At 44.4% G+C, this 19059-nt stretch overlaps 1 protein-coding gene across 1 annotated transcript in view; it reads right to left on the bottom strand.

Moving 5' to 3' along the window:
* Nucleotides 1-9704: 9704 nt before the first annotated feature.
* The window catches only part of smarca2 (SWI/SNF related BAF chromatin remodeling complex subunit ATPase 2), a 53953-nt gene continuing 44598 nt past the window's right edge, over nt 9705-19059 (bottom strand). Inside the window, exons 29-34 of the mRNA XM_005730646.1 lie at nt 18565-18785; nt 14179-14284; nt 13686-13787; nt 13255-13387; nt 12654-12787; nt 9705-9848 (exon numbers count right to left, since the gene is read on the bottom strand). Coding sequence (XP_005730703.1) covers nt 9813-9848; nt 12654-12787; nt 13255-13387; nt 13686-13787; nt 14179-14284; nt 18565-18785 — 732 coding nt within the window. The 3' untranslated portion in view covers nt 9705-9812. The remainder of the gene's footprint in view (nt 9849-12653; nt 12788-13254; nt 13388-13685; nt 13788-14178; nt 14285-18564; nt 18786-19059) is intronic.

Raw genomic sequence — 19059 nt, 5'->3', positions numbered from 1 at the left:
GAAAAAGAGCTGTCAGGCTGAGTCTTTGTTCAAATGTCGCACATCTACAATAATTTCACTGGCTGGGATGTTACAGACAAAAACAAAACAAAAAAACACCCCATTGGATCCAGATTCTGGATCTTTTGCTCAGTGTGAGGAGTGCAGTGTTAGTCAGGATATCAGTGGCAGACAGGCATGTTTCCTTGGAGTGACGTGCTGGAAATGACATCAAATCCACAATCCTCTCTTTGTGTCCTCGGTCTATTCTTCTGTTTCCACACTGATGCACTTGGTAAACACAAGCAGGAACCTCTGAGCTGGAACCTGAAGGCGGAGGCTGCAGTTCCTCCAGTGACCACCTGAGGCTGGCCCCGTAGACTCACAGCATTACAGAGTTTGGCCCTTTTGAGTATGAACAGCAGCTTAATTCTTTTATAGGTCATCCATAATGACGGTGTCGCTGGTTTCTGTCTGTAAGGACTCACCTCTGCTACTCGAGTCACTGAACTGGACTTCTCCATCATATTTCTGTTTTTGGAACATTGTTTATATATTTATATGAAAGTATTTGGCATGTCCAAGAGTGAAATTCCAGTATTTTATTACACTGCTGCTTACAGACCAGCAAATATGTGTCTTTATGGGTGACACACCTCACAATCCTTAAATCATAACTCAGCACGTCCTCTTGTTCCAGTATGGCCACTCTTCCCACACAAGGCTGACACTGTGGCAGTGAAAGTGCTGATGTCCTTCAAACCGGTGGGTGGCATCAACGCCCAATCATTCTACAGCTGCTTTGTTATCTCCATGAATAGCAATAAGACTCTTTTTAATTCAAATGCAGAACACAAAACAGGCAGATACTGGGATTAACAAAGTCACTAAGCAACAAAGAAGAAACTGTAGAAAAATAACAGACTTTAAAGTTCAGCGTTGACATAAAGGAGCAGCCGTCACACTGAAAGCTGATTGAGTGCGGCTGGATTTCCACTATCCTCTCCTGCCAAGCTGAGGTGAGGCCAGGCGAACTCCTGCACAGAACGTGAGCATCGAATGACTCGACGTGTCATTATCTCGTCATCAGCTGGATCAAATTATTTCATCTTGTTAGTGGACTTTAGTTTTATTTACCCACGACTCTTCCATAGCACTTGGGTTTTTTTTTAAATGACAAAAACATTTTTCTTCTTCGGTGGTAAAAACTTGAAATATTTTCCCAACTGTTGTTGTGAGAATTCCCTCAAGGAAGGATCGTTTCCAGCTGTAACTGTGCTGCAGGACTCGTTACCATCAGTAAATTTCCCCACCAATAAAAATAAACTTTGACTGACTGCCTGTCTGATTTAATCATAGAATAACAGAATGGCTGAATTCTGTGGCTAATGCACTGCATCGGACAGCATGACCGACCAATTCATTAACAACAATTAGTGATAATAGGAAACTAATTCAGCTTTGCAGCACGCAGCTTATCTGTCAGGCTCAGGAGAGACTCGGAGGCAGACCGTCACTTAAGTTCACAATTCTCATCTCTGGTCTCCTCTGTGCAAAGCGCATTGGGCCTCATTCACTGACATGGTCTTACAATAACTACAACAAACACATGGAGCAGTTCCACTCTTACTGTGTGCAGTCAGTGAATCAGACTCATTTCCTGTCCACAGGCTCATGCTGTCTGCGCACTACGTTTCTCTACACGAGGACACAAGTTTACCTGAGTCTGAAGTGGAGAGAGCAGCGATGCTGTCGTGCTGCACAGAGACGGTCTTACTGAAGAAACTGAATCAATAATTAATAATTTAATAACAGTATTCAAAAAGTAAGGCAGACAACGATAGTAATAATAATCAGTTTAAAGACTGAGCTGCTTCTAAACTACAAATACGTCCATCCGTCTTCTGGTTATCCGGGGCCGGGTCGCGGGGGCAGCAGCCTAAGCAGAGAAACCCAGACCTCCCTCTCCCCGGCCACCTCCTCCAGCTTATCTGGGGGAACACCGAGGCGTTCCCAGGCCAGCCGAGAGATGTAACCTCTCCAGCGTGTCCTGGGTCTGCCCCGGGGCCTCCTCCCGATGGGACATGCAACACCAAACAAATCCAGTTATGAAATATTGATGACTGGCAGATTTGTTTGTACACACGTGTAGTTTGTTCAGATGCTACTGTGCCAGCCTAACCAGGCTTAGAGAGAAGAAGCCGTACTCATTATTAGGCCTTTGGAGTCTAAGATGTAGCACTCAGGCACCATCGCACACCTCTATAACATCTGCTGATTATCAGTGCCTCGGTGCTGCTTACTTATCCTAATTCATATGAAAGCATATGGGTGGACTTTGTTCTCATGACTGTACAGTGATTCCTTGCTGTAGCTAGAAATTAAGTTACTGTAAACTTGTAGTTTATTCTTTTGCTCCTCTGAAGTTTGGAAGCTGTTCTTCTAACTCATGAAGAGGTGATTTGGGAAGATGATGGATGAACATTTATAGGCTGGTAGCTTAGCCTGTGTAAAAATATCAAGACCTGGTTGATCAGCTGTTGGTCTAGGTTAAGACCAAATACCAGGTTACAGCTCTGCCATGAACCCAACACTTTAGCTTTGTCAGTCACACTTCCTGTCTGACATCGACAACTTTCGGAGCTTTTTCTGTTGTGCGAGAAAGCAAAGCCTTCGATTTATTGATCGATCTGCATTCTTCCCCTCACCTGTGGCCACGAGCTGCTGCCAGTGCCAGAAAACACTGCAGACACAGGCGTCCTCACCGGGGCGTCTGGATTGTCCCTCGGAGGTTCAGGAGTGACTCGGAGCAGAGCTGCTCTTCCTCCACATTGGAAGGAGCCGCATGATTCAGTCTGGTTTCTAACACGAAGCCAGTGTTTAGAAATAAATCTCTAAAATGTGCTGCTCCGCACACCTTCACGAACCCTCCAGCTTCACAAATGTCATCAGTCGTTCATCAAATCGGAGACACGCAGAGCCTGTCGGGTCAGTCGATCGCTCAGTGCACACGGAGCCGCTGATGAGAGGCTGATCTCAGTTCAGGAGAGAGAAAGGATTTCCAGTCAGAGTCAAACTGACAACCAGATGGAGTTCATTTAAACTTTGACGTAATGAGTTCTTCTGCAGTCTGTCAGAAAGTCACGAAGGGTCGACTCCAGATCTGAGAGCCGAGGATTGTGATCTGAAAATAAAAGGATCTCCTTTGTTCCAAGAAATATTCAGCTAAAGTTCATTTTGTGAAGATTTCTGTGGGCTGAGAAGTTCATCAAACCTCCGTTGCAGCTGTCAGACTTTTTGGCAGCTGGAGACTGAAACTTCATCTCTCATCTCCTCACTTGTTCCTCTGGCAATTTTTCCTCCAGTGGATTCATTTGTGGTTTATAAACCGTATATCAGCAGAGCTGGAAATATACAAGAAAGAACAGGCTGAAATTTCTAAATGAGGACTAGGACTCTTTGCTGGACTCAAAAGGCTTCGTCAGGTTTACAAAGGCAGGCTTCAGAAGTTTTGACGTGACCACAGTCCTTGAGTTTTCAGATATTTTTGATAGAAGCTCTATAAATCTTCCATACATCCTCCATTTCTCCATCATCTGCAGTGAAATGCTGCCATGTCTAGTGAATAAATCCTGATGTACTGATCTCACCAAGGTGTGCTTGGTCGCTCTGATCCTGCCTTTCATAAAACTCCTTCCTGTTTCCAGCTCATCTTCACGACTTCACTTCGCTAAAGTGAAGCTCTTAAGCTCAAATCAGAAGCTTCCCTGTCTGACGCAGACATTTGAGATGTTGACCCTGAGGTCCTGCTGAAGTTATGAACTCCTGATGATGTCTCGGGATTGGCAGAGAAGCTCGTTACCAGCTGATGTTTGTGAGATCGCCACACAGAGCCGTGGCAAAAAGACACGGACACACACATAATCGAGACGATTAAATGTGAGCAGATGTATAATAGCTGTGAGGATCTGCTGCCGGCCGCCAGCTTTTACGCTCACATTTCATCTAATAAAAAAATGAAAATGCACTTTCAGATATAGATATTTCCAAATAAATCAATAGAAAAACTGGTCGGCCGTGAAAACGCTAACGTGACCTGGCCTCCAAGATTTCCGTGTGTACCTCTAACCTTTGCATGCCGCCCTAGTTGTCCTCCCATCTGAGATACAGTCTTTGAGATCAAAAGGTTTCAGCACTGCAAAGGAAAACGAGCCTTTTCCTCGATCATGCGTTAAACTGATAGTGAACCTCGGAATCCGGAGGGAGACAAAGCCCTCTCCCGCTCGTCCTTTTAAGTTGTGCAAGCGTTAGAATGGACGGTCCCGTTTCCCGCCCTGAATGCAAACGTGCTGCAACGCCAGAAAAGCTGGAGCACCTGGCCTTTTCAGATCGCTATGGACGAGTCATTAGGAAGGAAAATTCCTTGATTCGGCTTGGAGGGACCTGCGTGTGCTGCTTGGAGAATGTGATGATGGTGGAGCCTCAGACAAAAGCTACAGAGGAATAGCAGGAATTACACCAGCACCTGACTTTTTCCAGCTGACATCTCTGGTGCTCAGACAAGGATTAACATCCAAATTGCCCCTCTCTTCCTGGGCTCAAGACTATCCCAACAGCTCCGCACTTCAAAGAGGCAGATAAAAAGGGCGATGGATGGTCATTCTTCAGGGGGAATTGGCTTAGTGAAGCTCTGTTTAAAATGGCAGGGATACAAAAAGCAGGGCTGTTTTGATGTGCCGTCCAGCCAGCTGCGTAGCACGGCGGCTCATCGTCTGCCCTCCAGTGTCTGAGCTGCACAATACAGCAGCGCTGCCATCAAATACAGCACGAAGCTCCGGGAAGAGCGGACAGCCAGCTGCAGCGGCTCCGATCGAGGGAGATCCTCAATACAAGGTTTTGTTCACTTCAGTATGATTTTAATCAGAGTTCAGCACTTTTTCCTATTTTCACCTTCAAGGCAGATTTAATATTGTGACCGGAAAAGTCTCCTAATGTATATGAGTGTAAAAGAGTGCACCCAGCGGCTTTTATCTGTAGCCTGTTACAACCAAACTGACAGGATTAGCAGCTTTTATAAGCTTAACATGTGTACGAGGAATATAAAATACTGTGATAGATGTGGCACGACCAAACTTATTGCAACTTTGTGCAAAGATTTCACAGAACTCTCGTTGCTTTGAAGTGATTGCTTCAGAGACGGGACCACCTGCAACCACTCGCAGTCAGTTTCTGTCCCCAAAGCTACTGATGGAGTAAAGTTAGCAACAAGTCAGCCGTCTACAGTACATGCAGACAGAAGCAAATGGGGATTGTTGCTAAAACAGTGACAAAGTTGCCTATGGTAGTAAATCAGAGATTAACTGTAAAATGACACATGCATAAAACCATATAGGAATGAACCAAGTCCATCACAGGTGAGTTGCGCTCATCGGTGCAGGTGGACTCAAACAGGTAATCTGTCTGCAAACCTTCACCAGGCCGTCAAAGCAATCCTCCAACCAGGCGGCCTGTGCGATCACCTGTCGACTACATCACTACAATAACATTTAAAGTCATTTCTGTAACAACTTTATGTGACATCACCAAAGGGGGTGTGGCTTAGTAAGGTCAGATTTTAATAAATACTTTTTAGAGCGGGCAAGTTTTTGTTAACATATCCAAATTTTGTGATGGTGTTCAACCTCATTTTTCCTACATGAGGTTTCCATATCTGTGTACGGTATGGTTACGGTGGCCCGCCTACTATCCTCAGAAACGTAAAATGATTGGCTAGAATCCAAAGTGTATCACAGCTCAGGAAAAAAAAGCACCAAAATAAAGCACTGAAATGTGCGCTGCTTTTTGGTCTGGTTATTACCGTTTATGTCAGAACCGGATGATCTGCGTCAGTTGAAACCACTGGTTACGCTGCTCGTTAACTTTAGTGCAGAAGAACAGCACATTCAGATCTTTCATATTTCATGACTTTTGCAGTTCTCCCTAATTAGAGAGACTGAGTTTTATAACCGAAAACAGATGAACTTCAGGAGTTTAACGAGTTTTTGAAATAAAGTGTCAGAACAAAGGTGAGCGGCAACATCGGCAACACAAACACAACAAACAGCAGAAGGCAAAGAAAAAGCAGAGACGCGATCTTTGTGTTGGAAATCAGTGATGTTTATTTGCCCTGGGCTATGAGATACAACCACAAAGACACTGTGCAAAGAAAGCAAAGATTAAGTCACACTTACGGAGAGTCGGCAAGCACATATTACACAAAAATGATATATCTGCATGTGCACGGTATACTGTCAAGAGTGCATGCTACAAATAACACATAAACAATAAAATGAGGGTTTAGAACTAATTCACAAGGAACACGAACACCTGAAACAAACCGACACGTCTCATTAATCTCATAATACTGTTTTCTTTGTAGTAATTCAGGCCGTCACAACCCGTCAGACTCGGTTTGTTACACTTATTTTTCAGATTTTTATGATTTCATTTTCTATTTTTTTGCAAAACGACTGTAACATGTATTCAGACGCTACATTTAGCGCTATGACAGAATCTGGTTTCATTCCCCGAAGTGAGATGTTTCCCCGTGAACCCGCTGTCTGACACGAGCTTTCTACGTAGAAAATAACTCCAACAAAACGAGAAAATTAATGCAACAACGCTGTGATACAGAAAATGTTAAAAACATCAGAGGAAGAACACATGAACCACGTGCACCTCCCTAATCATGTGCGATTATATTTGTCTTACTAGAAGCGGTTAAAAAAGCGTCGGACATTTCTGGCTGTGTCAAGTTCATCTGTCAGCTACAGACGCACGTTTTTATCTGCCTGTGCTTTCACAATCGTGTAATCGCGTTGCTGACCATCTGCTAAGCCCCGCCCTCCTGTTACCGTTACTGCAACTGTAAAGCTTCGCCATGAGGTGAACGCATAGACACACGAGTACAGCTCTGCTCCCGCCAGCTAATCTAAAAAGTTCTTAGTGGGTATTTAAAGAGCGTTTTTATTTTGTTTGGATATTTAAGTTACAGCAGGGACATGGCGTCTCTGTACATGAGGTGATATCACAGTATTATAACATCCCAGGTATTTAGAAATATCTACAGGATGATTTTAAATACCTTGTAAGAAACAAATGTTCCCTTTTAAAAACAAAAAGCTGATGCAGAGAGTCTATATCTCAATGTGCAGGCAGGCTCTACTCATGAACAAGGTGCTGATCTTTAACTAAACGTGTGAACAGTTTGATGAAGGTGATGCAGGGACACAGCTGAGCACTTCAGAAGCTAAGAACGCCATTTGTATCTCTGCAAACTGATAACATGGCATCAGGTCTCCAGGGAGAATCAGAGGAAGCAGTTAGTCTTCTAATGTCCAAACAGTCTAAACATATCGTGAAATTTACACTACTCACTCAGTCTAACAGTCACTCAGTGTGGCTGTAACTGCTGGGCTAACAGCAAAACTGCTCTGTAAGTTGCTGTTTAGTGGTTATGTGTTGGCTTTCCCTTACAGAGCCCACATGCAACCAAATCATGCTCTTCTAAAAGTACTTTCTTCTTCAAAGTACGGACAGATTGCTTGTTTGCAGCATGCAGTAGAGCGTGTTCTGCCCTGCAGCCCTGGGAACCTAACAGTGAATCACTGTTGTAAACCGATGACGGGGCCAAACAGTAAGGGCAGTGACACGAGACTGTTCGGGGAACCCCTCACACCACACAGCTACAAAGACATCTATCAGCAGCTGCTCAGCATTTATCGACTGTTCAAACCAATGAAAACAATTCTGTTAGTTCCAAAGACTCAAAAAGCCCGCTCCTAAGGAGGTTCAAAGACATGCTGGACCAACGGTAACAGCACAACAGAGTACTTACAGACCAAAGGAAACACACGCTAATAATTGGCCCAGTGTTACAGTCTCTGTTTTCATATTTCCACAGAAAGGAGGCAGCTGTAGCTAATGAAGAGCGAGATGTAGGAGAGCAGGAGGTGGAGGACAGCAGCCGACATGCTGCTTTGGGAGAGAGCAGGAGGAAGCTTTAAGGTGGGGCTGATGGAGCAGAAAGCAGAGAACAGGCCTTGTGTGAACTGTAACGTAATGACAGAACACAAAGAGATTTGATCGTGAGGGTCTGCGTGCCTCAGTGTCAGGCTCAGAGGCTGATTAATATGTACATTTGTTTTGTGATGACTAAAATGCCCTGTCTTAGTACTATGTGATCTATATAATGTCCTGTTACTGTAGGTAAATAAGTAATCAGGTGTGTGTGAATGTTTGATGAAGCGCACAGCTGTTCCTGATGTTGCAGCAGTACGCTGTGCTACTCAGCGAGCCGGCCGCTGCTGCAGGACTGAGACTGAGCTGACATATCACATTCAGAGAGCCCTCAGTCACTGATGGTAATAACAGGGAGGATGTGCACGTGAGGAAAGATAAAGAGGCTGAAGAGATAATTGAGTTCGAGGAAGTCCCAGATAAGAGACAAAAGTGCATCTCCACAGACTGATGTGCAGCCCGAGGGAGACGCTGGATTAAAGTACAGTTAGTGGCCAGAGTTTCAGAGCAGCTGGGAAACTCAGAAGTACCTCAACGTTCACACACTCGTCGCCTCTACCAGGTCAAAGTGGCTGTGGGCTGTCTGCACCACAATGAAATCAACATCTCTCCTTTTGCTACTCGTCAAGAAAAGTTTGCCTCAATGCGAGTCCTGCGGGACTTCTCCTCCTTTAAGATGCAAGTCCTCCCTGGGGCAGGTGAAAGAACCCTAACCCACGTTGGTCCACGACAAACAGAGAAAGCCTTCATTGGCTGACACTTCTGCCCATTTCTAGACTAAACCATGAGATTTAACTGGATTGTTCTACGATGAACAGCAGAAGTGAACTTTGGGTTTCTCCACTGCATCCTTTACAGTTCTGAGAGAAAGTGTCGTAACTGTGGACTCATCTGTGACACACAGACTGTGGTCTACATGCTAACACAGACGTGAGCCCAGCTTTCAACAGTTTGAGGACTTGGACTGGACTGTGGACTTGTCCACATGAGCTACAACACGCGACACAGACTGTTCCAAACGCTGTCCAGCGAATGATTCAGTTTTCCACACGTGTCCACTCACCCCACAGAACAAGGTGACCTCAGCCTGGGCCAGTTAGCAGGTGTTAGCGTCTTTATGGAGCGCACACGCTGACAGCGTGTTTAATCTACACACCGAGGCAGATAACTATTAAATCTTTTACTTACTTTCATATTTATTTCGTACAAGCTTAAAAAAGCCTAGCTGTGATTGGACAGATGCTGCGTGTGGGAGGGGTTAAGCTAACGGTCAGTTTGTCTACATTTGGCACGGCACACGTTAAAAACAATGAATCCAAAACTTAAAAAACTGACTGCCATTTCTCCAAATTAGCTTTGATTTCACTGGTGATACATATTTTTGTTTTACTTGACTTTTTAAAAATCAGGATACTGAAGGTTTTTTTTAAAGTGCAAGCAAGCGATTACAAACAAAGCAAAAGCGCAAATAGGATGACCAATGTGTGTTTTTCTTTTTTGTACATTTTGTGTTTTGTTAAAGCACGTAGTTAAAAAATATACTACAAAATTGTCTTAAAAAGAGAAATATAAGCTGATTGGTATTGCTGTATGTTATCGATTGTAAGTAATACATTTCTAAGCTGGTGGGAGATGAGAACACACCCTACAGACACACACAGAAGACACACGGAGCAAAGTTTAAGGAACATGAACCTGAACAACAGCAATGGAAGATATTGTCCTTTGTTTCTAAGTGCTGTAAACAATATCCTCGCGCCCTTGCTTCTCCTTCGTCACTCGTCATCACTTTTGCTCTTGTCTGATTGATCCTGCAGAGACAAAGAGAAGAAGAGTGTTAAGAATGAGGAAGAGGATGCAGCGAAGCAGCAACAAGAGGCAGAGCGGCCTGTCGCAACACAACAACGTTGAAATAAGAAAGCTCTCCGGAGGAATAAGAGGTGGGACGGGCGGTCTTCACATCTTTTCCTGTTCTGAGGCTAACGAGGAGAGCAGTGAAGGAGTGAGGCGAGTCAGACAAGGCGGTCCTTTGAACAGACTCCGTCAGGGCAGAGCGTGCTCCCACCACGGCCGGCACACAGCTGATGAAATCGCTGCATTCATATTCACGGAGTAACGTGAAGGCTCCGAGCTCAGCCAGCATAAGACACTCAAACACTCAGCATCATAAATACAAACACTGATGCAACACCTGGACAAAGGTAAGCTGCTCACTTACGCTGAAAAATACACTAAGACGGTCCTTCTCAAATAGGACATTTCAGAATCAAATGGTTCAAAAAATGTTTATAGTTTGAAGAAGGATGTTTTTATATTTCAGGCAAATCGATGCACTTTGTCTGTAGTAGTTTAGAGAGTCGCAGTACTACTACATGTACTTAAATCCTTTCTGTTACAGACTAAACAACATTGTTAGTCTTTGTTTTAAGTTGATCTATATTTCTTTCTTTTTTGCTTTCTTTAATGTTAATAAGGATACAATGTTATGCAGAAATGTACTTATAATAACAATTTTATAGACAAATGATACTATTTATAGAGACAGGGGAGAGTGGGCGGGGCGTGAAATGTTTTCTTCTTCCTCAGGGGGGCGTAACAGAAAATGATGGAGAAGCACTGCACTGAGGCATGTATAATATGAAGGTGGTGCAAACGCTGACATGTAATCACGTTAAAACCCAACGTTGTTGCTCTTAAGCTGGATTGAAAACAGTCGTGCAGATCCAGTGAGACAGATTTAAAGGCTTTCATGATGTTTGTAATAAAAAGCTGCATTTTTATTCACTAAAACTTGGTCAGATTTCCTGCGACACTCGTCTGTTCTCTGAAGCTGTTCACATAAAATCAGCATTCCTCAGCCAACTCTTACTGACTGTAAGTGAACGTGGAGCCACAAGTAATGAATAATGCAGAGTCCCTTATACTGCATTTCAACTGGCTGCTGACGGAAACGTTCCTCGGATCCTACAGAGCGACCCGTGAACTTCCTTTATGTCGGGTTGAGACCACACAATATCAGCCTAATGATGTCCATGATTAAAAAATAAAAATGTCAAATAATTGTTGTGAAGGAAGAATCAACTTGTTAGATGAAACGCGCCTGACTCAGTGACGACTGTCGTGTGAGACCAGGAAAACACAGCTCGCCTAGTTCCAGCATCAGTAACATTTTGGCTGTAGTTTGGTGACTTTATCGCGGCTCAAGAGTTGGGAGTTCGTCTTGTAACCAGAAGGTCGCCGGTTCGAGCCCCGGCTCGGACAGTCTCGGTCGTTGTGTCCTTGGGCAAGACACTTTACCCTACTTGCCTACTGGTGTTGGCCAGAGGGGCCGATGGCGCGATATGGCAGCCTCGCCTCTGTCAGTCTGCCCCAGGGCAGCTGTGGCTACACCTGTAGCTGCCTCCACCAGTGTGTGAATGTGAGAGTGAATGAATAGTGGCATTGTAAAGCGCTTTGAGGGCCCTGAAAAGCGCTATATAAATGCAATCCATTATTATTTCATTATTTATGGAAAAAGATAGATGAAAATAAAATAAACTTCTGACCAGGGTAAGTCAATCAGGTTTAGCTGGCAGCAGTGAGGTGCCAGGGCCACCCCTCGGCCTCCCAGTAGATGCACCCATGGTATAAAAGTTGACCTCTGACCTTGAAGTCAAGGTCACTGGGATTCAAACTCATTCAAGATTTTTAGTACGTTCACCTACGGTATCAACTGAAAGTCCTACATCACCTCGTTCTCACAGTATCGCACAATAAATGGAGAATATAAACGTGCGGTTTCTACATGCACCTTCACAAACATGCTCCGTAAACCATGTTTAAGAAATATTTAGGACTCATTTACATCCTTCTGATGGTCCTTTGGGTCTTTAGATGTGCGATTTGGCTTTTAAATGAGCGGCAAACGCCACATCAACGCAGATAAAAGACGTGATAGCTGACGAGGAATTAAAGGGTGCTTCACGGAGCTTTGTGACTGTCGGTATATGAGACCAAAGCCAGGGAAGCTCACTCTATAAGAGTAAACAGTGAATTTGGAAGATGGTCTTCAAAGACTTTGAGTGTGATTGCATCAGACGATTTACAAAGAAGTTAAAATCTTCAAAATCTCATCCCACGAGATCAATGAAGCTTTTCCCTGTGTGAGTGGCTGAAGCTGCCTGTATGTGCTACGTCTTATTCCTGCTGCTGTACCGAGCTAACACCGAGCTAACTTCAGGAGAAACTTCTATAGTTTGTAACCACAGAACAGCGTTTATGTGGCCTCATCGTGGTTTTATTCCCGCATAGAACAGACAAAGGAGCAGAAAGAAAGAGGAGAGGGGAGGATACAAGGTGTATTTGATAGTGGGCACAGACGTGGTGCCTGCACAGCTTTAACTTCACATTACTGAGTGAAGCGGAGGCTGAACAGCAGAAGGCGGATAGTACCGGGAAATATAGCGAACTGAACGTCATTATCTACATAAGCTTTAACATGTGCTCATTTGGTTTCACATAAGTACACTACAAGTTTTATCCTTTTATTCTACAGAAGATTTAATGCCAGCCAACAGCTGCTGATGGACCTGAACCACCTGTGTCGGCAACATAAGTACAATTATTTTACAACCTACATTATCATCCTGGTCCTCGTCGCTGTCGTCGTCGCTGACCACCGGCTTGGCCTTCCCTCGGCTCTGCCTCTTCTTGCCTTTGTCGTGGCTGCGTGCCTCCCTGCTCAGCTTGATCTTTACCCGCACTGACTTGGCTGAAACACGGGAGAAACGTGAACAGTCTTGCACCGCTTAACTTCAGCATGTTTGAGAATAAAAGCTACGACATCCTGTTTAGCCAAACATATTAGAAACGAAACTATTTGTTGAACGTTTAGCTGACATGGTAGATTTTTATGCTGGAGGCCGTTCCTAATGCAGGGCTGTCAGGGATTTGTGTTGATACTCAATCTCTCAGGTGTCATTACTGCACATCAGCTGTAGTTCGTGGTTTTAAATGCTTTTTAACATTTCACAATAAATGTCCTCCCTTAATAATGACTCACTCCTATGTCTAAAACATCACTTTCGTCTGTCAGCAGCAGTGCACGGGGCTCCCGCTGCGATGAATATAAAGCCCGAGCAGCGTTCGCCGGGTTTGCACTGAGAAGAATTTCAATGAGACAAGAAAAGGTCTCTGGTGTGTGTGTGTTGGTACGCGTAGCCACAAAGTGCGTCTTACCCTCGGCCTCTGAGTCATCGTCGTCGTCGTCGTCCTCCTCCTCCTCACTGTCGTCATCGCTGTCATCGTCCTTGGCGATCTTCTGTCTGGCGCTCTTGAAAACAGACTGAAGAACGATGGAGTCCTCGTATATCTGCGGGGGGGTGTACAGTTCATTTTAGGCTAGCTCAGTGCTAATAACTATAACACCATGTGTTTGCAAACGAGCTCGAGTCCGACAGAACAGGAGCCGATCAAAGCAACGCCGAGCTCCGTCTAGCCAAGATTCTCAGGGGAAAGCCCGTCACCGACCAAACAGCTGGCCCCGCCTACACACAATCATTCTAACCATATATAAATATATAAAGCTATTCTAGAGAAGTCCCGGAGTACCAACAAAGCCCCGGAGATGAGCAGGAAAATGAAGAGAGTTCCACAGCAGGGTTTCTGACCTGGGATCCCTCCAAGTTGAAGGTCTGTGCGTTTTGACAGAGCAGCATCACGTCCTTCTCCAGGTCCCCCACGTTCCTGTATTTATGGTTTCTCACACGTTCCTGTTGAAAGACAAAAACAGAACAGCGGCACTGAGCGACGCCTACATCCACACAGGTCGCACAACCTACACCGACATCAAGCTTCACCGTCTGCCCTTCCTTTCAAATCCATCATGACACGAAGCTCCACGGACGGTGAATTTATCGGACTATTCGAGTAACAGAGAAAAGAGCTGATTGTTAAATACCAAAAACTGTTGGAACTAAATTAAAACTAATAGATTACCACAAACAGAAACTTCTTTGATCTTTTAAATACATTTGAGGAGTTTCTCATCTTACTGAGTATTCTCTTCTATTAAAGGACCTGGAGTTATAATTTTCAGCCCTTTCTTTCCCACTAACCCATCCCTCCTTTGCACAAATGAATGGATCATCTTAGATCACAAACCTTGATTTTTTTGAAGTCCACAGGTTTTCGGATCAGTTCGTAATATTCTGGGAGTTCCTTCCTGGATGGAAGCTGGACAAACACTTCACTGAGTTGCCTTCCAGAGCTGGAAAAACAAAAACAGCAGTTTGTATGCCGTCAAACTCTACTGCACACTAACACTGCCGGTGCTTTCTATCACAGACCAACAGTCATCACAGCGCTGCAACAAAAAGCCTCGTGGGACGGATGCTGCGGTCAGACTGCTGTAGTGTTTCTAATAAAACGAGACCAACTGGGTGTAAATGTTACTTTAGGTCTCATTTAAGGACACCATTAATATTTTAAGATCCACATCACTGTGGGAGTTATTGCTTTCTGTTTCAGGCCCCTCTCCTCTGCAGCAGCTCCCAGCTTGGACACTTTAAACGTTGATGAAGCACAAAGTTAAACCTGGATCAGGTGACCCTCAGTTACACTGACACAGGTTCAGACATTTCTTCACGCCTCTCCTCTTTTAAACATGCATGTTTATTTTTCACTACAGCATTTGTCATTTCTCTCACATTTCTCTTTGTTTTTATCTCTCTATGGCAGGGTGGGGAGGCCTCGAGGGCCGGTGTCCTGCAGGTTTTAGATCTCACCCTCACACCTGAATCACACGATTAGTTCGTTACCAGGCCTCTGGAGAGCTTAAAGACATTTAAATCAGCTGTGTTGGATCAGGGACACATCTAAAACCTGCAGACACCGGCCCTCGAGGCCTGGAGTTGCCCACCCCTGATCTATTGTCTCCTTCTTGACCCTACAACTGGTCACGGCAGATGGCTGACCATACCTGAGCCACCTGGAGGTTTCTTCCAGATAAAGGAGAGTTTTTGCTTCCCACTATCGCCAAGTGCTGCTCACATTAAATCATCTAATTGTATCGACGTCTCTCTTATACTGTGGGGTCTTTTTACCTTTAGCTGAGGGTCCAGCACATGGAGAAGTGAGATATAACATTTTGTCAGACTGAACAGCAAACTTAGCACACGCAGAAGGAAAAAGGAGAACTAATAATGACTTTAACGAAGGGAGAAGTTAATTACTGTGATTTACGCTGATCACAATCATCAGCATCAGTGTCTGCAGACATCGGTCTCTGTGGGAGCGTCACTCCTGTCAGAGAGGTTCATATTCTACTACACATGATTGATAAAGTGACTACTGCAAAAAGAATTACCAAAGACTTTTATTCTCCTGAACACAGAAACATTACTTCCCATCAGAAAGGTTTTGGCTTTCCCCCAAAGCAAAACCACCAGAGCTGGAACAAAATTCATTTTAAAGCAGTTAGATTAGAAGTCGGGCTTCAGATGCTAAAATATTACTTTATCAAATGGCCAGAAATAACAAGTGTTTGGGTCAGTTTAAAGTTAGCAAAGCAAAGAACAGTTGGAAGGATCTCAGAGTGCCAAGAATCAGAAAGAAGTGAAGTTGGAGATCAGGAGGGAAAAACGAAGCAAGCGCAGAGCTGTGACAGGTTAGCTCCTGAAACCATCTGACGTACGAGCTGTTTTCACAGATACCCCGAGTACAGAGGCCCTCTCTGAACACAGAAAGTAAAATGCCAGCAGTAATCAAACTTCACTCAAAGTATCCGGTAGTATTTTACACCCTGATATACCCACTTATTTTCCTGCTAGATGATATTTAAGGCTATAATTATGAACTAGATCTGTTGAGTCTTCTGAAGCGATATCCAACACACAGCTGCAGCAGTGAGCCTGCGGTAACGGTGTGCACGAAGACCGACGGCGGCGTCTTTACCTGCAGTTTCTCCAGAGTTTGTGAAAATAGAAAAGAGAGATAAGGAGGATGAGGAGAACCCAGCTTGCTCCTGTCACTAAGATCAACTCATCTGCATTTGTAAGAAAGCACACACGCCATTTTTCTCTCAAATGTCCGATATCATCTGTTAGATTCTGCCAGCACTGACTTCCCTTCTTTTTGTGTACAGAGACTTGGCAGAAACACTAACATTTCAACATGTGGGATTATTTTTAAGGATCTCCTTGTGGCTTCATCAATCATTTTATACCAGGCCAGCTCTTAATCAGAAGGAAAAATACTGAAATCTCAAATCTGCAGTCATTAATTTAGGAGTTCAAGGGGAAGAAATACAAGCAACTAAGAGATGACGTTCCACAGCATCAATCATCGGACAGCGTTTCCACTGTTCTCGCTCAGCTGCCTGAATCCAAAGGGCTCACAATTAACATTTAAACACTTTGGATTAACTTGAGCTGTCCGGTGTGTGACATCAGGAAAATAAATGGATAACTTTATTTCGACAAAGCAGCCAAAAACAGTCACAATAACGCAAGCAGCAGAACAGCTGAGCTTCAAGGCTCCTGAATGTGGCAGCTCGGTGCGTCAGACTGTGCTGCGTGAACTGAAACCACAGGGATGGACGGAGGGTTCAGGACGGGTTTAATATCTTTGATGTATGACGCCTGTCAAGCCCAGCAACAAAGACTTTAGGAAACACACTCAACTGCTGACTCCCATAAAGAGCTGGGGTTGGAGTGGAAATGTGACGGTGAAGCTTCTTGATGGAAAAACTATTGATTTAGAAACCAATTGTTCTGTGCGTGACACATCATACTTGGAAACCACAGGTGTTGCCAAACAAGCCTTAACCTGCTTCCTGGATGCTGCTGCTGCCTCCACTGAGGAGATAAGCATTTATTACATTTCAGCAACAGCTTGAACTCCGCCCGCATTTGCTTTAAGCAATGCGGAGTCACACTTTGTTTTATTAGGAAACATCACTGTAACCCAGGGATCCAAAGTCCTGCACTGGAAATTTCAAATTCTGCCCCAGTCAAGTGTGGAGAGAGCAGCGCCAGAGTCGTGATTGAGATGCTCTGGGAAGAACAACCATCAACAGGGAGAGGAAAGAATTCGACTTCTGGAACGGCAGGTAGCAGTTTCCTGGAAAAGCTTCAGCCGAGCAGTGAGCCAGTGCACTTCAGAGCAACGTGAACACAAATGCATATGTTCTGTCATGCATGGGTGGATGTCACAGGGAGATGCATGCTCGTGACTCTGCATGTGGGCAAAAGAGAAAGTATCCAGACACAACAAATCAGACGCACACTTATTTTCTTTGGCTTGTTGGGAAGAACCAATGCGAGGTTCCCGTTTCTCAGACATTACCTCACGTCTGCTCATTTTCACCGTGCCGACCAGTGAGAAGGCTGTACTTTCCAGTGGATAGTCACGCCACTATTTGCTACACTCTCGCAAACGGGGCCACCTTTTTGCATGCAAACGTAAATTTTACTGTAACCACGACAAGTTAACCTTCTCAGGTCAGTTCATGTACTGAGGGTGACGCTCCTCAAGCACCGAGCTCCTCGTTAGCTAGATTTTTAACACATGCTGAATCAGCTCTTCCTCTGGTTGGTTTCCCCACCATCCCTGCTGCCTTTATGAGGGACTTGGTTTGGATATCGATGACCACGGCATGATCTGTTGGCCAATCTATCGATTTAAGTTTGACAGCAGCAGCTCGCTCGCTTGCAAACAAAAGACAACAACAAAAACAAAACCTTAATATGTGTTGATAAAAGAACTTAAAGGAACACTTTCCTCTGCTACAAATCAGGTGTTAGTCCCAGTCACCCCAAGACTGGAGGGTCCTCCTCCTATATTTGCTATGTAAGTAATTTTATTCCTTCCTCGGAGTCCCCACAGGATAAGCCCACTGCTCCACTCCTATAAGCATTTGTACCTTTCAGACAGCCAAATGTAATCTGGCACGCATTCTTGTGTTTCTTTGCAGCTCCGGAGCTAAATGAATTATGCTGCACAGCTCTGAAGAAATAAATATATGCATAAGAAGGTTGTCTAGTGTTTCAGAAGGCCCGCTCTGAATGGAGAGAGTACAACTGTAATTAAAGTTTTAACAGCTTTAATGCTGCTGGTGTGACATGAAAAATAAGGCAGTGCTTTATTTAAAGTCCTCTCATTTGGTAAGAACCTATTTGGACCTTCCTCTATAACCACAGGGCTTTTAGCTAATGTTCTACTCAACTTTATAACGTGTTCGCTTCCATATGTTATATGCTATGGAAATAACACTGAACACGGAGTTACTAGAGTGTCTAATCAGATCAGCTATTATATACATCATCCAGCCAATTATTAGACTCGTTTCATTCATCCCAAAAGGCCTGTTTGATGTGAAACACCTGTTTGATGTGAATCACCTGTTTGATGTGAAACACCTGTTTGATGTGAAACACCTGTTTGATGCTATTTTTCCTGAATGGTCGTACAATGGAAAGATGAATTGCTGGTATATTAACTGTATGATACGTTATCTCAAACATGCAGCAAGTCTCTGGATGATCTCACCCGTCTCTGTAGTTGATCACTGTATCAATGATGGTGTTCATTTGCTTGGTGAGTTTGGGCGGGTTGGGGGACAGCTTCTCTGCTGGCGGTCGTCCACGTCTCTTCTTGGCCTTCGCGCCTCCGTCCTCTCTGCCGGAGTCCTTGTCCTGACGTCTTTTGCGTTTGCGCTTTTTCAGCCGGATCTCCTCCTCCATCTCCTCCAGGTTTCCATCTTCAATCGCCTAAAACGTGAAAAGAGCCACAGCGGAGCTGAGGTCAATCCTACAGCAAGTATCTCAACAATCAAAAACAATTCTCGTTGCAAAGATTCAGAGATTATCAGTGGTGCATGCTGTTACACTGTAGGACCAACAGTGTTTTCACATTGGGCAGGATGCACTGTGCTCTGAAACCCAGTATCTTTAATGTTTAACGATGATCTGTTGTGACTAGGGCTGCCACGATTAGTCGACTAGTCACGATTACGTCGACTATCAAAATCGTCGACGACTGATT

The sequence above is a fragment of the Pundamilia nyererei genome, unplaced genomic scaffold, assembly GCF_000239375.1.
Source record: "Pundamilia nyererei isolate P.nyererei 1_Seehausen unplaced genomic scaffold, PunNye1.0 scaffold00038, whole genome shotgun sequence".
Lineage (NCBI taxonomy): Eukaryota > Metazoa > Chordata > Actinopteri > Cichliformes > Cichlidae > Pundamilia > Pundamilia nyererei.
Note: the sequence above shows the minus strand (reverse complement) of the source record. Positions and strands in the feature narration are given on the sequence as shown.